Below are 23,426 nucleotides of genomic sequence, written 5' to 3'. Positions count from 1 at the left end.
AGTAAAAGATTAGAACAATCTAAGAAGATCGATACGTTTTTTTCAATGTATCAAAATTATTAAGGGATGAAATACATTTTATACAATTCCTGCTTCTCATAATCGATGAAGAACATGTTCGTTTTGAATAAAGTTTCGCAGTCTAGTAATTATTTAATCTTCAGTGTTTCATCTTCCCTTATTCTAGTATGTTAAGATGAAAAATTTTATCAACAGATAAAGCATTCTCTAAACAGAACATGTAATTTCATAAAATAATTTTTACTTCATATTTATAACAATTTGAAAAAGGGAGATTACTTGTTTGAATAGTAGAATTTTACAACTTCTTTAAACAAGTTCCGTTGTCAGACCGTATAACGTCTTGAAGCAGCAGAGAAGCGTACGCCATCAATCCTATCGTTAAAACTGAAATAACGTAACGAAGCTTCTAAAACATATTCCTTACGTTCTGATATCAAATTTTATGCGACGTATAAACGAGTACGTTGGTACTATAAACTTTCCTTTACTGTTTACTTCGATAGCTATGTTCGCTTTACTTCCGGACCGTCTGCAGTTTCAAGAATTTTATTGGATACTCTGAATTATTTTGAGGAAAGAATTTTGGTTCACCGAACAAATTCGACGAAGTTGTCCTTAAAAAGAGTAATCTTAATTGCTTCAGCTTAGATTTAGCTTCACCTTATCCGAAAGACGAATGGTTCCGATTGCTATAGAAAACAAATAAAGTTCGTTAAACAAATTTCGTTAAAAAAATATTGCAACAATCTAGCTGGACTACTCATTTTAAAGATAGAAGCCTCTACTTTTGCCATCCATCGTTCATTTTTATTTAAGATATTTTTGTATGTCACAATCGCTCGTAAACTGAAAATATCTGTGGTCTCCAATATGTTGCAAATTGAAACGTCTGAAAAAACATTGACAAATTGTTCCCGCGACTGAAACCGCTGTAGATTTAAAGATTGAAGTTTCCTCTTTACAACGAATGCTTAAACCTTGATTTACGATTTTTTTCTAGCCGATTTACTGAAATTCGAATGGAAGGTCTATTGCCATCTCTGCAATAATACAAGGAACAATATCCTCACACAATGAAACTCATTACTCATTTTTGTTTTATAAAAGAGTCAGAAGAAAATCGTAAATTAAGTTTGAAGCAGTCGTTGTATAAGGGAAGATTGAATCTTGAAATCTGTAATCGATTCATTCAGAAAACAAAATTTTTTATGCTTTTTCAGACTTTTCAATGTATAGCATTTTCGACCAAAAACTCGTCCTCAGTTTTTCACCTCTCATATTATGCACAAGTATCCTAAAAAGAAATGAATGGTGGTCCGCGAAAGTAGAGGCTTGGAGCTTTAAAATCAGTCCAGGTATATGTATTGCTGTACTATTTTTTTAAACAAAATAATCCAACTATTGACAATTTGTTCATGTACTTTTTTTACTGTATTTATATAAAATTATGTTAATCATCGCATAAATGGATAAAGAATCAGTACATAAATAAACACGGCCACAACTGTTTCAGAATGACTCTGAATGTACTATATGAGGATTAAGATTGTTTCACAAGTGTGCCTGTCACAAATCTTTAAACTTAACGAAATCATCGATATGTCCGCTGATTCGTTGTCTCCACTGTTACGAGATTAAAAGGGAAATTACTACTCCTGGTAGAGTAGTTCCAATCAAAATTAATGTGGGAGCGCGAGCGTTCCCTCTCGAAGGTGTCTCGATGCGACGTTTCGGAACGTTGCGATGGGAGGCTTCGAGAAGCATGGCGACCGTTACGATCATGGAAAATTCGAGAACTCGGAAAAACAAATAAAATGCTCAGAGGTGCCGGGCCTCGCGGTCTTTTGTCGCCGAACCACGAGCGTGAGAGGTTGATTGTATCGTTGATCATATTTTCTGGACATTTTATAATAAAATTTTGTTTTATTAAACAATTTGTTAGCCCATTACCCGTCTCAATCCTACATTAATTAGGCGATAACTGAAGCAATTATTTGAATGAATACGGTAAGAGACTCAATTACTGTACCTACATTAATCAGACGTATTCTTAAAGCATATGTAAGTAATGAATATTAAAAAATATGTATATATCAACTGATTTTAATGGAAAAAATGTAATATTTCTTTTTTATATTCATTATGCTTTAAAAATAAGTATAATTGATATAGGCGCACAGTAATTCTTACCGTCACAGTAATTGGGTCCCTTACCCTGTTCGAAATGAAAAATGATCCTTTCGTAGTTTAAAGAAATAGAGAAGAACAGTCGGCCATATACAAAGAAAACAATCAGTTTCACTTGAATGTGAACGTTACAGAGAATGATGTAAGCAATGTGATAAATATAGACCACTTTTAACCCTTATTGCTTCGATTATTTTTTCGTACCACCGAGAAAAAGGAAAACATATTTCTAGATTAAATTTTTATTTTTACTAAAGATGGCCATTTCATTAGCATTGAGATTTTGTATGTGAATAATGTTTAGAAGAGATGCTCGATTTATTCGGTGGAATACTTTCCGACAGAGGTAGTATAATTGTGACTCACTTATAAATTGTCGAAATGTCGGCACCTAGAAACGCCGCGTATGGTCTTTCACAATGATATCGAATGAGTGTGAGGAAGTTTGCTCGGTTAGCTGGGTTGAATCGGTGGCTGGATGGGCTGGTGCAAGTACCAAAGTAAAGTTTGGCTTGGTTACCGTCCGTGATCCTCCATCGAATCACCAACGGAGTGATAACGATAACTCTAGCAACTGCTCAAGCTAATATCGATTGTTATTAGACGCCGCCGTACGAAATTCGCTTGCCAATTTTGCTGCACAGTCGAAACCAATGGCCCGATGCTAGGCGATCCAAAGATTGGGACTGTGTCGATTGTTTTATCGGTCACTCGTTTCTTCTTCTCCTCCTTTCCAATGCGAAAAGATCTCAGCATTTCATTCGCTTACATCTTATGATATGTTACAAGAAACAGAAAAAGGTCACTTCTAAGTCACCACTACACACTATGTTTTTTCGTCGGACGTACCGAGCAGATGCCACACACTATTTTCAGGATTGCAGAATAATCGTTTATCCTTTATTGTAGGCTCGTTGGAATTAACTCTCCTTTTGCAGATTAATCGTGCAACATACATAGCTGGTATTTAAGTTTGGCGTAGTTTAAGTGACGTAGCGCATTTTACCATACTATGTTACCGTCATCAAGGTAATCTTAGCAATCTATTGCAGTATGAATTTTGGATGACTAAAAAGTTTGCTTGTTAGTAGGAAAATGCCAGAATGTTGAGCACATATTACCTCAATAATTTTGCCGTGTGTCATAAGATTGATCGATTATAAGTAAAATGTTGATAAATTACTGTTTGTATTACGTGCACTGTGTTTTTATTGGATTTCCTCGTAGCTAAAATATCAGAAATTAATCGAATATTCTTCGATTTGTAAAAGTAATATTTTAAAAGTTACCGGCAAGGAGAAGGAAGGCAAACAATTGCATTGTTATAATTTAGCAAAAAGTATTACGCGAGTGTTCTGCAATTTATGCGATCTGCATTGTACTCGACGAGGACAACAGTATTTTACAGCTAACTGTAACAGACTATACATTACGCACTCCATAATCTCATAGTCTATGACAAATATCAATATTAAACAATATGGGTAGTTTCATACGCAACACTCTTAAAGATTAGTGCTTATCTTGTAACAGTACTTTAGTTATTGTTCTTGAGCACAGTAGTGGAATGTGATTTCATTTGTCACAGATAATTTCTGCGTCTAGTCGTTGGCTCGGTGGAATATTTATACTAGGAGTGATCGATTCCATTCTCATAATTGTTATTTGATTATCGATCACGGTATTGTGGGCAACCTGCGAACTTATAGTACAAACAATTTGTTAAAAGTATTATAGAATATAAAAACTTTCGAGTAAAAATCGATAATAATGGTAGATATGTACAAAAGTTAAAGTTTCCTTGAAAAATTGAACTTTTACAGATTACGGGTATAAAAGCTTACCGAATTCCCTTCCTCGTAGAAAATTCATCCGTTACGGTATTAGATTTATCAGCGCTTATACGTTAAAATTCGTACAGGTAACAGTTTTTGTTTACGGCAGTGGTGGAGAATATTTCAATCAAATCGTTTGTACGTGAACAATCGTTTAATGCGTAGAACATGAGAAACACTGGTACATGTGTATACGCATGCACATACATATTTTATTACATAGAAACGTTCCATCTCACGGACTAGACACAGAAATTAATACAGTTATATTACAAGTAAGAATGTTTTTATTTTGCGAATGTTTAAATATGGAGTTACAAGGTTTATCTGTGTGGGGATGTAATGTAAAAACATTGAGTCCGTTTCAATGTAAGTTGGTATGTCATTTCCGAGTGCCGAATAGAAACAACTATGCAGCTGCTGAACTCACATTAAAAAGAAAATCGTTCGATATTGTTATATCAGCGATATTGTTATATCACTTTTATATCAGCAGTTAGAAAATATTTCATTTGATTTCTCATGTCGTCATTCATTTTCAAAACTGATGTACAGTAACAAAGTTCGTTAAGAGCAATCTTGAATTAACGTAGAAACGTTTGTAGACAGTTCTCGAAATTCGTGGAACATTTAGGATACACTTCGTGCACCTTCAAGACATCCTACTTGCTGCTAGAACTTCTACGGTACCATTACCGGACTTATCAAACATGGTGCCGATGAGTATACTAGCTCTATATGCTTAAGCTTGAGCTCGGTTTACACGGATATCGCCATTTCGATTGGTTGACTGAAACAAATGAACTTGGCTGCTATATGTTTTCGATATACCAATTGATCGGTGTAATTGGTGGTACAACTGAAAAGGGGGCGATTCTACGTAATAAAATAAGTCGAAAATGTAGAATAAAATTTGTTCACACGAGGCTTTGTATTCGAGAAAATTGTCTTTGAAAACCCGTAAAGTCCGCGCGCCTAGCATTTGCAGAGAGTAGAATCGGTCGGTCGTGAACAGACCTGTCACATGATACCTATTCAACAGAATATGACATAATTTCATTCTACATTTCCCACTTATTTTTTAAATGTGGAATCACCCCTTTTCTTATCGTAACACAAAAGTTGAAAAGTAATTGTAAAAAAAGTTTGATGCTAGTTTGTAATTGTGAAACATTGTATTCGATAAGAGCGACAAGATTGAAATTGACTGGGATAAAGAAGCACTTTTATGTTAATCTCGGAACCGACATTGCACTTACGTACTTTCTTTGAAATCTCTGTGTTTCTCGTGTGCAATGCGAATACATTGCTTGTATTTTGCGTTTCGCTCGGAATTATTTCTTCGGAGCAGTTAATGTACAGTCGAAAATAACTCTGCACGACAACGCTAGTTAAATATCTGTTATTTAAATGAGTGTTTAAAAACAATGGATTCCTTGATTCTCTAGAATACATAGTGCTGGGCACGTTTGGGGCCCCTCGAACGCTTGCTTCCCCCATCAATCGGTCCTCCGTGCAGCGCACGCTTTCGTCGCGTTCGCTGGTGTCTCGCGTTTTCGTTGCCCCACGGTAACGGCGCTCACTGGAAGGGGATAGTGGGCGGGCTATGGTGGGGATGATTTTGCCTGAATTGAAGCAAACGTGCCCGGCACTGGTCTAGAAGGAGTATTCTCTTCCCGAGAAGATTCAGTCGGAAAGACGATTGAAAAAAATTGTTCTTGCGATCAACACGAACGATGAACTTTATCGAACGACCTTTCGCTATACGCTGAAGCACGCGCTTGCACACGTTATATCGTTATAATAGAACGAGTATTACTCTATTTTTAACATACATATATCTTGCGTTTCATCTATATCCGCCGGGTTACTTTTCACATTGTTGCCTAGATCAAGCATACTTGTTCGGACTACAAGAAGTGTAAAGTTTTACATCTCCGTATTCTCCTCGGTCTCTTCGTCAACTTTCGGCAACATGTAAACACTAGGAATCGACGGCACGTGATCCTCGAGCTTCAGAATCGGCTTGCAGTCTCTAGTGACGTCTACCTGATTGAAACAGTCCTTTAAGATATTGATTTCGTTCTCGTGGGCGAACAGACTGGTAGGTGGATCTGTTCCGCATATGTCGTTCTCGTCGTTGCCGTTCCTGTGGCACAGGTTGCCAGACGGAAATTGTCACGAGGTCAACGCGAAAGGATCCGTTGACAGCTCGTCCACACTTGGACTGGCTTTGATCGGCTCCGGTTTTTCCACCTGATGGCTGAGCCTATGGACGATCTCATCATGGAGGATGTTGAAGCACATCGCGGTGATTGCGATCCCAGACATTATGTAGCAGGAGCAAAACCAAATGGTTACGTTCCTCGACTCGTAAAGATTCTGACGGGGGTAGGAACCGGGAACCATATCGCCGAACCCAATCGTGCTCATGCTCATGAAGCAGAAGTAGCTTGCATCTGCGATCAAATAAGAAACAAGACGGTTAAATGCACAATATAACCCTTTCATTGCTGGCGTAATCTTAAATGAAAATCTATCGGTTCTTCAATCAAAGTGCCTTCCGATTCTAGATTTAAGGGGGTATTTTGGTTTTGAACTTTCGAAGAATCCATTTTCTTTAATCCTTAACATTAGGATTACGGAGCGTTAAAATGGGATACTTTACAATACTTTATAAAAATAGCAAGAATTTATCTATTAAATTTTGAGCCATTATTACAATAATATATGCCCAAAGAAATAAGTTTGTTGAACAAATTCTCATAGATGCATCGGTACAATCTCAATAATTGTACATTATTAATATTACAACTGAATATATTAAAAATACAATTCAATTCAATTCTATCGAATATTCATTTCAGATAAATCGTCTAAATACACAAATGTTTATATCATTAAGGGCGAAGGGTAGTCACGTGACTTTTTCAGAGTCAGCAGGTCGGTAACTGCTGTATAATTTCCGTTCACAGTCTTCAGACACAGACTTAAGATCCGTTTTGGTTTGATCCGACGGGTCGTTGTCACATGTTTTGCTCTGCATTATCGATATTATGAATTCTGACGCCAGAAACGTGTTTCAAGTTTTTGGCTTTATTTCGCAGAGAATCAAGACAAAAAATAGCTCAATTTGTTTCTGGAGATATTTTCTAGCGTGCGCTACTCTCGATTTCATCCAGAAAACTAATCCAATGGCATAAAAATGCTTGGATTGCACGGCATGTACATTGTGCGGTTTTTGGTCTACTTCTAATATTTATATTGCCAAATATCTGCATAGTTTCGTCTGTTCATGACCAGCGCGTTAGATTGAACACTCCTCTTTAGAGTGAGCCCTTCCCCAGTGAAAAATATTCTCATATAAGGACGAAAAGTTGAGACACGTAAAATCATGTTCCGCCTAATTTTGTCGGTAACGTAGTCGCTCTACCTCATTGTGAATTACGGAGTCTTGGCTCTTAATAGTTACACATTAAATAATTATATTAAACGCGGAGAAATATTACAAAAATCAAAATTGAAAATTCCTCCATTTTGTAAATAATCAAGATTTTCAATTTATTTTGATTCGGACTTAGTCACATTTATGTGTACTGATTAAATATAATTCATCATTTTTTGGTTTTCAATCAACAGAAGCAAAAGGATCAGAATCATGGCAACGCTCAACAAATATTTTCTAAAACATACTTCATAAAAATGTATATAACTCGTCATTTTTATTGTTTTTGATTTAAAAAAAAAAACAATTTATGTACTTCAAATACCCATAAATGTGTGCGCAAAATCGTAATGTAAAAAGTATAATAGTTCTGCTGAAAAAATTTCTTCCAAAAATAAGTTAATTTTGGGATTTTTCTAAAAAAGTTTGGCCTCATTTTCTAGAAACATTTTACAGGTATCAAAATCTCAATTTTGGAAAAATTGGACTCTTTTTGTTACTGATTTTCAACACACAATATTGCTATTAAAATAAAGGACCACAGTGTAATGTCCCTATAAATATATGGGAGAGAAAAATTTTCCCACGATAGTATGACATGATATAGGAGTAGATATATCGTTGAGACATTACTAATGTAATGACAAAACTTTATTGGTTTTACTTATTTTTTCATGAGATTTTCACCACTATAGTTGTGACATTTTACTGAACATATAGAGGCCAAACTTAATACGATTTGGATCATATTTATTTGTTTAATTGACGATGTAGCATAAGCTCGATTATCCGAACCGATGCTATCTGAATTCTTTATTGTCCGCATTCAATCAGTAAATCAGTAAATATTTCATCAGGTAATCGTTTTTAATTGGAATATACTAATCTCTATGAAAATTAGAAATTCACTTCCGTGGTAGGTAAGGCACGTTAAATAATTTTTGACATTTTCTGATGCATATCGTTGACTATATATCCCTTTTGAGGCAATGCGTTTCGTTCGGGAAAAATCGGGATTCTCTTTTGCAACGTACCCACAAAGGACCAGTCGTCCAACTTGTGCAGAGTAAAAGCGCCTGCCACAATGTAGCACAGTATTGCACCGAGACAAATGCTGATTGGTGCGAGTATAGTAACGTTTGGCCTGTCACCGGAGCCAAGACTCGACACTTCGTCCTTTGGGCTGGCCTTAATTTCCACTGTGCTCGTGAACGTTGACGCATTTGCGCGGACATAAAAGGGCTCCTGTAACTGCAATTGCTGTTGCTGCTGAGCCAGTTCTTCCTGCTGCCTTTTCTTCCTCATTCGCCTCTCCTTCTCCTGGGCCCATGTCAATTTAAAAGCAATTTTAAGATCGATCTACCAAGAAAGTGCCTTCACTTTCCCGCACTGTTTTGCAATATTCCTTTCCAAATTTATCTTATCAAGATCAACATGGAAAGATAAACTTTGTGTACACGGATTTGCAAATAAAAAAATACACAAATTATTCGAGGATTACATACATCTAGAGACGCCAAAGGAAGGGTTATACTTGAGAATTGTTTCGTGAAATTTCGCTCAAACAAATTCTTCTATGCTTCTATTATTATCATTATTCAGTTTTTCAATGTGGAAAATATTTTCATTTACGATAAACATTAATGCAATGAAAAAACGAAGAAATAATTTTTCATTAAAGTTACGTTAGCACAAAATTTTCGAGTTTGAGGTCATTTCAAGGTCATAGTATAAAACACTGTTGAATTCATCTCGACGTCAGCAACAATTCTATTATGTCCAAAACATGTGGTGCCATTTAAAAAAGTCAAGGTGACCTTTACTTTTTTACGTAAAGAGTATTTTTTTAGATTTAAGAATGTAACAGACCTGGCTGCGCCAGGCCTGTTCCGAGCCGAACACGGCCGACGGATGCCGAGATCCGCCGGCACCCGCGAGCGCCCCTGCGATCCCCGCACCCCCAAACCGATCTTGGCGGGAACCGGAACCCGCCATGACGAAGTACCGCCGCGCCGGATACCGGACGACGCCGGAAAACCCGTCCGCGAACCGCACCGCACCGCACCCCTCGCCTAGAAGACGAGAGAGACGAGCCGGAAAACGGCCTCTTTGGCTTTCCGCCACGCGTGAGTACGGACGTATGCGACGACGAGTACGAACCGCAACGAACGCGAACCGCCGAGACCCTGCCGAAGACCGCTCCGCCGCGACACCGAAGCCGCCGGAGAATAACACGCGTAGTCCGCGTACCGGGAAAACTGATCCTCGGTTACGAGAGTGCGCCGACGTGTGTCCGCCGACCACCGCACCGGCCACGCCGCAGCGTACCGGACATCCCGAAGCGCCGACCCGACCGCCGAGCGATCGAGACCGGACCCAGAGTGAGTGCCTTACTTTCCCATTAACCCGGTACCTCCGCTCCCGCCCACACACCCACGGAGAGCGAACCACCCGCAGCCGGCCCCTCGCCGGCCGCCCTGGGGCACGGGCTCTCCGCCCGCCGAAGCTACCCTGGTCCGGATACGCCGCCGCGTACGGCCCCGACCTCGCCGTAACCTGAGGCACGAACCGCGACCGCCGACCGCCGAAACGCGAAGCCGGGACAGTGACGAACGTTCGAAATACTCGCGTCGTTAATCACCCGTGCCCGACCGTCCGCGACCCCGCCGTAACCCTCGCGTTATCCTGCGAGAACCCTGGCACGGCGAGCCAAATCCGGCCGCGAGGAAATCCGTTGTGACGAGATCCGCCGGGAAACGGACTCGTTACAAGAATATGCGGACGTGTAACTCGCCAAGTATTGACAAACTTTTGTCTAAAACCATTTTTTAATTGCACTATCGGAAATGCCTAAAAAATGGTGACATAACTTAACGGGGGGACCCTGTATATATGTATATTGATCAAAATAATATATGTATGAATATGATGTAGGTGCCTTTTTAACATCACGTAAATAATAAGTGTTGTATTTCATGTATTTTAAAATATTTAATCTCTCATTTGCTCTACTTATCAGTTATTGTTCCTCTGAGAAATATAACTCCACTTTCCTGCTGTACCACAGTTTACATTCACTCTGTATAATAGTGAAGATATTCATATTTTACCGTGCAAGAGAAATGTATCGCTTTTCGGTCTCATGAGGATTGAACATCATACATCTTTTCATGCATCAGTACCTAGAGTCAGTCAAAGAAGTCTCCGTACACCGTACAAGAATTTATTTAATGTTGCACAATTTTAAAGGAAATGGTAATAAATAAATAATTCTTGCGTTATTATGTTCACTAAACGTAACATTTATTAACAGTGCAAAAAAAGCTATATTACATTTATTTGTTAACAAATAAACAAAGGAAAAAGTAAAACTCAACGAAAACGAGGTCAAAAAAGTCTCTGTACATGTAACACTATTATTCATAATTTGTTAATTAGTGATCAGTTGGACCGCCTTTTAATTTTATAATTTCTTGCATCCTCTTTGGCATTGTTTGAACTAATTTTTGTATTGTACTTGGCTGAATATTTTCCCATTCCAACAATATATTAGATTTTAGGTCTTCCTTGTTTTTTATTGTGTATTTTTTCAAATTTCTTTTTATTTCTCCCCACAAATGTTCGATTGCATTAATGTCGGGAGATTGTGGAGGTGTATGCAGCTGTTTCGGGACATTGTATAATACCCATTCCTTTACTTTCTTAGCCATGTGCTTAGGGTCGTTATCCTGCTGGAAGATAAACGACTCTTCAAGATGTAATTTTCTGGCACTGTTTTTTAAATTTTCTTTCAAAATGTTCAAATATTTATGCTGATCCATTATACCGTCAATAAAGACTAAATTTCCCACCCCTGCTACACTCATACACCCCCACACCATCACGCTGGCGCCTCCTTATTTAAACGATGGGAGTTTTTTGAGTTTCATCTGTTCATTTGGTTTTCTCCACACTTTAACATTTCCCTCCAAAGTAAAAATAGTGAATTTACATTCATCACTAAATATAACATTATTCGAAAAGCTTTGATCCTTATTAACGTGTGCCTTCGCAAATTCAAAACGTTTTCTTTTATTAACTTTACTTACGAACGGTGTTCTCCTGGCTGTACGACTATTGTATCCAGCTTTTCTCATAACATTTCGAATAGTTTCAGGCACTACTTTTATATTATAGTCATTTTCTATCATACTGGCCAATATTGGTGCACTCGTTTGTGGATCACAACGAATTGTTCGTAGGATTGCACGTTTATGATTAGTATCTAATTTTTGTGGTCGACCTGTACGTTGTAAACTTTGAATAGATTTAGTTTTTGCGTATTTCTCAAGAATATATTGTACCGAAGAATGTGTCCTTTTTACTATTTGACCTATTTTTCTAATGGATAATGAATCTTCTCTTAATTTTATAATTAAATCTCTGGTCGCAAGTGGTACTTCCATTTCGGAGAAATTTTTTCGCGAAAACGTCTTTTATTCTTGCTAACAGTCAAGCAACTAAATTATACTTGACCATAGAGTGTTTCCTTGAGAGTTATTTGTAAACATTCAGCTGAACCGTTAACAAAGGAAATAAATTTACACGCTCACAGTCTCTGTACGGAGACTTTTTTGACCTCATTTTTGTTATGCTCGTCATTTTAGTTCGTTTATTTGTTAACAAATGCATGTAACATCTTTTTGTTTGCACTAATAATTAATGTTATATTTCTGAATATAACAACGAAAGAATTATTCATTTATTACCATTTCCTTTAAAATTATGCAACTTTAAATAAATTCTTGTACGGTGTACGGAGACTTTTTTGACTGACTGTATATACATATGCCTAAGGAATTTACGTGTGCAAGACTCTCCACTATTTTCTTTTTTTTCACGATCGTGTTGAATTCCTCTAAAATTAATAGGTTATCACATTGTTTTACTAAAACTTCCAATAATTTCTAATAATCTTTAAATTGTAATATATTCATTTATAAACAGCAAATATATTTCCTTGTCCTTTCGTTCCTGTACGAGTGCAGAGTTCATGCAAAATCTGTATCTATTTGGGATACAAATGACTTCCACCTATCAAGACATTGTTAATTGGAAGAGAGCAACAAAGCAAAGAGCAATATATGTATTGTATATGTATGAAAAGTAAAAAATCTTTAATCAATGCTCGTTTGAATTCGAATAATATGGAACTTCCAGAGTTTAGATTCGGGACAATGTAATAGTTAATTGTACCTGTACTATAGATGTGTTTCATTTGACATTTTACGAGAAATATTCTATCAATTAATGTTTCTTCGCTCACCTCCATTCTTCTTTCATCGTAGCAACAATAGCCGCAATTCGAACAAAGGCAGCAGCAAAGAGCACGTGTAAAGACACCTCTGGCACATCTGGATAACAGACCTCCGGCGCTCGATAGGTAAACCACAGTCAACGGGATCCCGAGGCTGGCGTAACCCATGGTCGCGATTTTACCCCACGTGGATTTCGGCGTTATGCTACCGCAACCTGGAGAAAGATCATTAAGTATTTAGATAGGGTAAGTATTGCCGAAATTACGTTAGGTTTCCCAAGTAAGTACACACTGAATGGAAAGTGTGTTTTTATTCAAGTGAAGCTTGAGTAGCTTCCAAAGTGAAACTTTTTAAGTTTTCAATAAACTTCATCAGTTTATTAAAGAGTCGAAACGCCTTTCACGTATTTAACCCTTAAAATATCAATTATCTGGTAGCCTTTCAAGCGTTGAATTTTTTAAAAGAGATACTTCAGGTCTAAATTCTTAAAGCGTTTTTTTCAGTTTCAAAGTACAGCGGTACCAGAAGGCATAATTGAATAGTAAATTTCCAATTTTCGATAAGTTGTCGATATTTAAACTATTATATTTTCGTAAAAAGAAATCGTATAACAATAAACCGTGGATAATGCTGACGCTTTCATAACCCATCAATCATTTTTTTCAGATGTGGTGCATGATGTAGTGGGTGGAAAACTGAAGACACGGTTTTTCTCGAAAATATTATAAATTGAAACTTAGTAAAGTGTAAACTATACAGATTGAAAAGTTCATGCACGTTTTTATACAGGGTGTCTTACATAACTCGAGCATCTAAAATATCTCGCTTGTTTTTTATGATAGAAAAAAATGTCAACGGAAAACATTAGTTGGTTCAGGGGGACAAATATTACGATAAGCAACAAAATGTGTTCAAGGTTATATTTTTTGAGATTTCAAGATCATCGAAGTTTTTTTTCAATGGAATGATATATTTTTAGTATCGCTATATGATATCCGAGGTCAAGACGAATCCAACGACCTGTAATATTATGACCTTCACGTGACGTCGAGTACGCAAAATTCATAAAAGTAGGACACTTGACCTAAATAGTGAAACAACGATGACATGTCCCCTAGGGTTTCACGAAATGTTCTTGAACTTTGACTATTGACTGTAAACACGCTTACAATAAATTGTAAACACTGATACAAATTCTTCTCCTTATGATGACTGATATCAGTACGTTTAAGAAATTCTTCGGGATTTATTTGATTGTGAAAGATAACGTTACTTCTCTGAAACGATAGTGTACAGTGATGCAGAAAAGATAGAGATGATTTTAGTTTATGGGTGAGGCTAAAAGTAACTCAGTACAATCATCTCAACTGTACGCAGAAAAATACCCTGAGAGAAATCATCGTCCTCGACAAAGTTTTGACCGCATAGGTCAATTGTTTTGTAGAAAAGGGAGTGTTAAATCACTAAACAGAAGACGAGCAAAGCCTGAAACTGGAGAAGATGCCGAAACTTTTGTATTGGCTACAGTCAATATTGATCCTACTACAAGTTGTCGAAAAATTGGACGCTCTTAGGCATTTGCAAAGCAAGTGTGTCCCGAATATTGCAACGTCATTTTCATCCATACCATATTTCCTTACATCAGGAGCTTGGTGGCAATGACTTTGAGAATCGTGTTGCTTTTTGTACATGGGCATTGCAGCAAATACAAAGAAATGAACATTTCTTTTATGACGTTCTCTTTACTGACGAAGCTACTTTTTCTAACCATGGACAACTGAATACACATAATATGCATTATTGGTGCATTGAAAACCCGAAATGACTTCGACAAGTTGTACACCAGCGTCTATGGAGTGTAAATGTGTGGTGTAGAATCGTTGGTGATAACAAACTCAAGGTCACGCGGAGGTGATAATATTACAGGTCGTTGAATTCGTCTTGACCTTGGCTATCATATAGCGATAATAAAAATATATCATTCCATTTAAAAAAACATCGATGACCTTGAAATCTCAAAAAATATAACCTTCAACAGTTTTTTTTGCCTACTATAATATTTGCCCCTCTGAACCAACTAATGTTTTCCTCTGCAATTTTTTCTGTCATAAAAAACAAGCGAGATACTTTAGATGTTCGAGTTAGGTGAGACATCCTGTATATGAATTTATAAAAAAACTTTTCAATACTTTTATTCTACTGCGTTCTTGGTCACGCGTTTTTGGTCTAATAATGACAATGATATTTATGACCAAAAATGCAAATTAAATATACTATCAGAATCTGATTTGATTTTGAGGGATCAATGAACATGGAAGGAACAACGGGAGGAAAGTGGAGGGAAGAGAATGACAAAACCGTTAGATAAAAAGTAATTATCTTTAATATATAAAAATAAATTGTAAGAAATGAGTGATAATAAATTAACAACAAATATTAATTACAAAAAGTTACTTATCACTGAAACAACGATCATTATTACAGTGTTACGTATGGAGACGTTCTCCACGTTTATTTCGATTAGAATTTCTAATCTCTTTTCTGAGAACGAAAAGCGTCCCAACAGGCCCCTTTTATTAACGAAAGATACTGTATGCCTTCTTTATACCAAAATCTCTAAACACTCCCTTCTGGCATCCGTTAATCAATATTCTGATAGGAAATAGCCCGGATAACCTTCATTAACCCCTTTCAACGAAAATCTAACTGAGGCCTGCTTTTCATTAGAAACGACAAAAAATGTGACTGTGACCCTACGTGACATTAAATCTTAAACAGAGTACCCCTTTCATTTTCAAGGTATATAAACCCGTTCATTTTCATCCTCTTCGGTTAGTCGAGAAGCGGTTCAGTCAAGATTCAGACGCGGTTCAGTACTCGTGCAGTCACGTCGCGTCAAGTCTAGTGAGATCGGGTTAAAGTCCCTTTCGAATCAATTCATAACCTTATAGATTCCGTTAGTTCGGTATATATTCTATTTGGCATTCAACAATCGCCATCTAACCCCGCATTGCCAGTGCGTCAACACCGTGCAACATAGGTAAACAATTCCTCTAATTGTACATTTATTATATTCATTCGCGACACAAACAACAACACTTGTAGTAATTTCAATTCAGAATAAATTGTCTTGTTTGTTAACTCGCGTACCCTTAATTATTGCCTAAAATCCTAATATAATAATTGAACGTTCCCACACGATACAATCTAACCGCTCGGATTGTATCAATTAAATTATTATATAGAAGTTACGAGGCTTACTAATACTTAAATTCGATTCAACGAAGATTTCTCCAACCTAGTGGCTCCTCGATTTCGCATTGAGTGCGTCCACGAAATTATACCATCCTAGGCGGATCCCCGATTTCGCATTGGGTTCTTCCGCATCCTAGCAGCTCCCTGATTTCGCATCAGGTGCGTCCGCGCTCTTATACAACCTCCTTTCGTATCGGGTTCGCCGCGTGTTCCCTAGTGACTCCTCGATTTCGCATCGGGTGCGTGCACGAAGTTTCATCCTCCTAGTAGCTCCTCGATTTCGCATCGGGTGCGTCTGCGTTTGACACCAACCTCCCAGAGGTTCCCTGATTTCGCATCAGGTGCGTCCTCGACGTCAACTATCCTAGCGGCTCCTCGATTTCGCATCGGGTGCGTCCGCGTACCTAACTAACAATTGAAACCATATTCCCGGGGTAAAAATCCCCTCGCCGGCCTCTCGCGCTGCTCATAGCCCTGGCTCGTAACAACAGTGATTTCAAGAAGCGATTATCATTTCTTTTATTGACCAGTGAGACAATCCAAATGCATAACTAGGCAACGCCTTCAAATGGAGTGCCGTTAGTCCCTCTTATTATTATCTATCGTTAATTTATTATTATTTATTTATTATAGTTTATTTTTATATATTTTCTTCACTTCTCTTCTTTCGTTTTTCCGTTTTTGTTGCAATTTTGCGACAGTGGTCCAGTGAACGAAAACTTTGTTTATTTAACGTAAAAAAATTATTATTAAATTTTTTATTTAAAAAATTAATTCTAATTAACTATTTCAGATTTTCTCAGAAATTTTTCAGAAATTCTGAAAGTTGATTTTTAAACTTACATTGCACCCAAGGGTCTCAAAGTTAGATCAGTATTACACCTTGCCAAAATGATTAGTGTCACATCGATGTCTCTTAAAGGATTTTTTGTATTCCTGCATAAATGAAAAATGAGCGCAACGCAACGTGGCTTCCGGTTAGTCTATATTACTTACTGTTAAACAACATTTGTGAAAAATTTATTTTGCCAGTTAATAGTTTAAGCTATTTGTAATAACCCATATAACTTATAGACCCCTAAGTATTCAATTATAGGCGGAGTAATTACATAACTATTGCTCTGAAAACTGATGAATTCCCAGAAGACAAAAGGTTATTTCCCAGGCGTGTATCTCCGAAAAAAATTGTACTATTAGGCTATTCAAAAACAATTTTTTTTCATAAAAATCAAAAATTTGTCTGTGCGGCGCATTGTAGCCGGTTTAGAAAAATATATATATATGTATATATAAATGACATTTAACATTTCGCGAAAATGAAAATGCGACGGAAGGAGGCCCTTACGAGGGAGGAGGGACGGAATCAGAAAAAGGAGAGTGGCGAATCGATTGGTCTGACGCCGCTTAAGATAATGGATCGCCTATTGGAATTGCTCTGGACCGTGCATGATAGCGGTTTCGAGTCCATTGCCAATGGAATTGCACTCGCGAAAACCTCGCGGAACTGCACGGAAGCCTATTCGTCAATGTCGTTCCGCCTTATCGTTCACAACGGTGTGACTCTTTTCGTATCCGTTATCTGTTACCATTTGTTAGAACCTACGGCAGATTGTCAGCTCGAGTTTTATTAGTCGAAGAGCAATAATGTGTAGAGCAAAAATGAAACTAGAAATCCGTAAATAGTTCGATTCACGAATGCTTCTTAGGGGAAGTCTTATTACAATGCCCCTCTCCCTGATGCTGAATTCTATTAGGTGTGTATTCAAGAACGCATTAACATACGTTTAAATTATAATTGTGTTTATTAAGTATTTAGTAAACACAGAATAGGGAATAAATTTTTAAGTACCACTTAAGAAAGGTACGTTTGTTTAAAGATGTACAGTGAATTCAAAAAGTATTTGGTCACAAATACAACACATATAATAGTCCCTAAACCAGAGCTGATCAATGTCTGCACGTACGGGCAGCGGTTTTCTTGCCCCGAGGACAGTGTCGCCAGAAGAGGGGAAGGAGCACAAGTTGAGGGGAAAAACTTACCCTCTCTCTGCTCGTACCGGAGTATGCACGACAGAGACAGTGACCGGGCAGCGACGGAAGTGTGGGGAATAGCGCGGTAGAAGGGGAAATTAGAGTGCGAGAACAAGTCTTGATCTGGCGACTCTGCTTGGGCACATACACAGAACGGCACGGCGGACGCGAAGCCACGCCTCTGCGGGCAAGGCTGCATGCATTTGTCACACGCTTTGTCACAGCTACGTGGCCAGCTACGGCTAAGCTGCCGACTCCGCTAATTGTAAGTCACATGTCCGTAGCTTTGCCCGTTGCTGTACCCACTGGCATCGGCGTGCCCACTTGCCCGCTAATACACTCCTCGTCAAAAAGATAGCCCAGGTGTGCTATCTTTAATTTCTCAATGACGCATGTAAAATTTTTCGTCTGTAACGTACAATATCAAAACAATATTATGAGCTCAGAATATGCGGCTTGCTGGAAATAAATCACAATGTCGTAGATGTTTGTATACAACAAAGAAAAACTGTTCCATACTAAGGTCGAAATGATAGCACACTCTGTTAATATGTTTAGAAATGCTCAGTATTTCATGATCTATCAACGAGTAAAGATTACAGTACAATATTATATAAATTTGTAAGTATGGGACGCGGAAAAAAATTAAACGAGTCTGAAAAAAAGCAAATTCTTGAACTAAAACAGCAACAGTTATCAGTAGCGAAAATATCGAAAGTAATAAAAAGAAGTCGTAAAGTAATACACAATTTCTTAAAAAAATGTTGAAGATTATGGCAAAAAGAAAAGTACTGGTCGGCCGTCATCGAGCAATTATGCGTGTAGCTTCCAACTCGCAGTTAACAACGAAGCAAATAATGGAAAATCTAGTGTTAGTGCCAGTGTTTCGAGTGTTCGTCGAGTTCTACTATCCTGCAAAAATATTAAGAGGCTAAAATTAAAAAAGAAACCTCCGTTAACAACGAAACACAAAGCAGAACGTTTACGCTTTGCAAAAGAAAGAGTGCATTGGGAAAAAAATGGAAAAGAGTACTATTTTCGGACGAAAAAAAATTTAACCTGGATGGTCCTGATGGGTTCCAATATTATTTTCATGACATAAGAAAAGGGACAATGTCAGCAATCCGACGATAAATGGGAGGAGGCAGCGTAATGGTTTGGGCCGTCATCGGTTATTTCGGCACGACAAGTATCAAGTTCATCAATGGGAGAATGAATAGTGTCCAATACATAAATTTAATCAAAGAACAAATAAATAATCATGCAGAATGCATCTCTGGACCTGATTACATCTTTCAACAAGATAATGCATCTGTACACACATCAAGATTGGTCCAATCATATTTTAATGAAAATAATATATCTGTTTTGCCGTGGCCTGCACGCTCCCCGGACCTTAATATTATTGAAAATTGCTGGGCAGAACTTGTTCGCGGCGTATACGCGAATGGAAAGCAGTATCAACACGTACAAGAATTAAAAAATGCAATTGTACGCGAATGTCAAAATTACATCCAAAAACTATATAAATCGATACCAAATCGTACAATAGAAGTAATAGAAAATAAAGGAGGATGTACCCATTATTAAATAAGTATATACGTTTGATAAGTAATTATTGTTAGTTAAAATTTATATTCATTATTATTTTCTTATTGTACATGTGCTATCATTTCTTTCTTAAAGTAAAACAATTTTTTTTTTGTTGCACACTAAACCTTATAATATTCTTAATTATTTTCAACGACCCGCATATTCTGAGCTCATAAAGTTTTGATATTATACGTCACAAACGTAAAACTTTACATGCGTCATTGAGAAATTAAACATAGCACACCTGGGCTATCTTTCTGACGAGGAGTGTAGGCATATTGAGCAGCTCTGTTCTAAACTGTTCTTCTTACTTATTTCACCTCTGTAGTCTTTAATTTTCCTATCCCCCTGTCACTTCATTGCATTAGCCTTCCTTCATTTTACTAACTGGTTAAATATAATTCATATATCTAAAAATTAAAAATAATACGAGTTGATAAGAGACGATTGATCTTACTATATCCAGGATTTAGAAAAATGTGTCTCCACGAAACTTTGACGAATTTTTGTTTGGCTAACAAGGGAACATATTCAGATGCGAAAATCCGATTTTGATGAAACTTACGGGAGCTTATAGTTCTTTGAAAAATATTTGACACGTGTTTTTTTTTATCGGCAGACATCCACTTTGAAGGGGTGAAAACAGCCCTCAAAGTTGGGGGTCAAAACCATATTTTTTGAGATATCTCGGAAACCAGAGGTCGAAAAAATTTGAATTTTTTTTTTAAATTGTGTGTTTTTCAATGGGAAATGTAGTCGCGCAAGAAAATTTTAACAAAAGTTTTTTGTTTAAACAATATATTAAAAATTTGATTTTTTTTTGCAGTTTCTTTTATTTATTGTTAGTTCATTTTAATGTAAACTTGGGTGTGTGATCTTTGATCCAAAATAGGGGATACATGTTTCAGGATTTTCTTTGTTTTTGCCATTTAACAATAATTATGCATAATGGAAGATAGTCTTGCACCTGGCGTGCGTAGGAAGGAATTCTGGCTTGTTTCATCGAAATATAAGCATTTAGTATAAACGTGTATAGTATTTTAAACAATACCACTGGGTTATGTGTCGTTTATTGTTTTATTAGTAGCTAAAGAAGGTGACGCAGGTAGCAGCGTGACGCGGTGCTAATTACCGCGGTGGAGTAAGGGTACCGACTTTTATAGCCAATTCGCCTGTGAATTTCTGCAGTCGTTGGGCCTTCGGTTAAAATATACCTGCAGCCTTTTTAAACTGTGAATCCTCGAAGCTGGAGTTTCCCTCGTCGTTTATGATAGCTCTGAAAAGAGCTGGTGGCAAATGCCGCACATCAGTTTTACCTCGGTTATATATAGCATTTCAGAAGAACACGAATATTTTCAAATATTTCTATTGGTTGTTAGGGTGAGAGAGGGGGAAACGTAAAGTGTCTTAAGAATGTATAAAACTGTATCCCTTCAAAGTAGATGTCTGCCGATAAAAAAAAAACACGTGTCAAATATTTTTCAAAGAACTATAAGCTCCCGTAAGTTTCATCAAAATCGGATTTTCGCATCTGAATATGTTCCCTTGTAAGTATGGTCACCGTCACAAAGTGAGATGCTTGTTCATGCTTTACGAGTTCGAATTCACTTGAACGTGGTGTAGCGAAACTCAAAGTCTCGTTACGCCTGCCTTTTGAACTTCCACTCGATCCCGGTAAATGACAGTTGATTTCAATTAAACATATCCCAGATTAATGCTCCAGAAGAATGTTATTCGCTGTACACAGTGAAAATGCAGCAGAAATCAAATATGTTTAACCCAGTGCCTAATTTCAAGTCTCAGTTTTGTACAATGTAATGGACCCCATAACAACAGAAACACACGCACCTCCAGTCTATACTACATGCAGTATAGCACGCAGGGTGTCTTGTCTAACTTGAGCAGTTAAAATATGTGTCTCGGTTGCTTTTCATGATACGGGAAAAAATATTCAGAGAGAATGACCGGTGCAAAGTAGCATATAGTCTGATTGAGAAACACGTGGTTGACATATAGTCTATTATGATATTTTTGTCAGTAATTTTGTTTCCTTTAAGAACTTAATAGGGTTTTCCACCGTTCAGCTCATAGAAAGGCGAGTTCAACGATACAAATATATGTTGACCTTCACATGACCTTAAAGGAGAAAAATCATATTTATTCCAAAAACAATCTAAACTTTATATACTGTAGCTGTTTGTTGATATTTTATTTCAGCTTATCGAAATTTTATTTCGATAATATACTAGATTCGTATTGCGCATAGTGGTCGAAGACAAAACAAACTTGTGAGACAACCAAGTAGGTTCGATAACTAATTATGCTTTTATAATTCCTCAGAAGATAGAGGAATCGTACGATGCTAAAGTTGATTACTGTCGAAAGAATTTGACTGTTGTATAAGTTTGCGCGTGCAGTTCGTTTAGGAACATACGAGTTCTAATTCAGTTTAACACTAGGTTTACGGAGCACTAAAAGCGACTATTTTGCATTACTTCATAAAAATAACAAGAACGTGCTACCGACATTTTTAGTAATATTTTTAAAATAATATATACCTAAAGAAATAAATTTTCTAAATAATTTCTTATGTATGCATCCTTAGAATCTTAATAATATTTAATTAAAAATATTAGAACCCGTCATTTTGACGGGTCCCGTAAATCTAGTGTTAATGTACTAGCCCCACAACTTCAACTCTGCCAACGGAATTTAGTCGGTAGTAACGACATACGATGAGAAATCAATTAAAGGTCTTTACACCAGGCTGTACGTAGCGTATTGATACCGAAACTTCCGGAGCATCGTCGAAAGCATAGGACGATGTGATGTTACGGAGTAAAGTTTGCAACAACTGCTCCTGACGTTGCTGCATTTCTATAATATACAGTAAGTACATAGGTCTGAAAGTTTGACCCCTTCTCGAAACCGTTGTGGTAACCGAAAGTTCATAGTTCATTCGGATTACTTTCCTTAAGAATTTTAAAAAATCTGTTATAATGGCAAGGACAACCGTCTGAATCACTTCTATTCACACTTAAAAGAATGTGGACGACGTGTCTCTTTTTTCGCGTTAAGAACATCAATATTCGTTTTATTATTTTCATTCAGAAACAGAATTATTCATGAAACTTTTAATTTATGGTAGTACATATGGATTAGGTACGCATACACGTATACAGCTGGATACACTGTCTGGCATAACTACAGCACCACTAAAATTATCAAGCGATTTGAACATTTATACATATAGATTTTCAAATGATAATAGCGTTACGTGGAAAGAGTTCAAAAGAAATTATAGAGGGTAGGTCTCCGCATATTACCACTTGATTTACATGGTATCAAGAGGGGCACATTCTGATGTTAATAGTTTTTTTTATAGGTGGACACGTACAGGATATATAAAGGTCATTAACTTTTTTAAAAATGGAAACATATATTTCTTGTTGTAACACTTAACGAATCTTGATAATCTTTACAAGAAAGTGTTAACCTACTTATGTGAAAAAATCGAAACTTCTTCATTATTTGTCTTCCCGTCTCTTCTTCTCTTCTAAAATACTTCTCCAATATTTGCGGATGTTAAGTTGTAAATGATCGTCACATTGAACCTCTCATATCTCTTAAATAAATCATTTTTTCATGTAAGTAGGTTAACACTTTCTTGTAAAGAATATCAAGATGCATTAAATGAGGCAACAAAATAGGTTTCCATTTTTTGAAAAAGTTAATTATCAAATGTTAATTAATAAAAAG

At 37.0% G+C, this 23,426-nt stretch overlaps 2 protein-coding genes across 2 annotated transcripts in view; both read right to left on the bottom strand.

The window, feature by feature from the left end:
* Positions 1–6,146: 6,146 nt before the first annotated feature.
* The window catches only part of LOC143363184 (potassium channel subfamily K member 6-like), a 157,448-nt gene continuing 140,168 nt past the window's right edge, over positions 6,147–23,426 (bottom strand). The window contains exons 3-5 of the mRNA XM_076803782.1: positions 12,761–13,002; positions 8,526–8,808; positions 6,147–6,505 (exon numbers count right to left, since the gene is read on the bottom strand). Of these exons, the coding sequence (XP_076659897.1) occupies positions 6,225–6,505; positions 8,526–8,808; positions 12,761–13,002 (806 nt within the window). The 3' untranslated portion in view covers positions 6,147–6,224. The remainder of the gene's footprint in view (positions 6,506–8,525; positions 8,809–12,760; positions 13,003–23,426) is intronic.
* Positions 10,926–11,936, bottom strand: LOC143363194 (uncharacterized). Its single transcript, XM_076803791.1, has 2 exons — positions 11,580–11,936; positions 10,926–11,153 (listed from the first exon to the last, which is right to left on the bottom strand). Exons 1-2 carry the CDS (start codon positions 11,934–11,936, stop codon positions 10,926–10,928), a joined length of 585 nt encoding a protein of 194 aa, XP_076659906.1.

Source organism: Halictus rubicundus, unplaced genomic scaffold (genome assembly GCF_050948215.1).
Source record: "Halictus rubicundus isolate RS-2024b unplaced genomic scaffold, iyHalRubi1_principal scaffold0027, whole genome shotgun sequence".
NCBI classification, from domain to species: Eukaryota; Metazoa; Arthropoda; class Insecta; order Hymenoptera; family Halictidae; genus Halictus; species Halictus rubicundus.
The sequence above is the reverse complement of the archived record's forward strand: the minus strand, read 5'-3'. Positions and strand labels throughout refer to the sequence as shown.

What these genes read in the sequence shown, in the direction of transcription:
- LOC143363194 (XM_076803791.1), bottom strand. Translation starts at nt 11,936, where the DNA reads ATGGAAGTACCACTTGCGACCAGAGATTTAATTATAAAATTAAGAGAA. An exon ending in CAGCCAGGAGAACACCGTTC is followed by an intron (nt 11,154 to 11,579) that starts GTAAGTAAAGTT and finishes GTCCCGAAACAG; the next exon opens with CTGCATACACCTCCACAATC.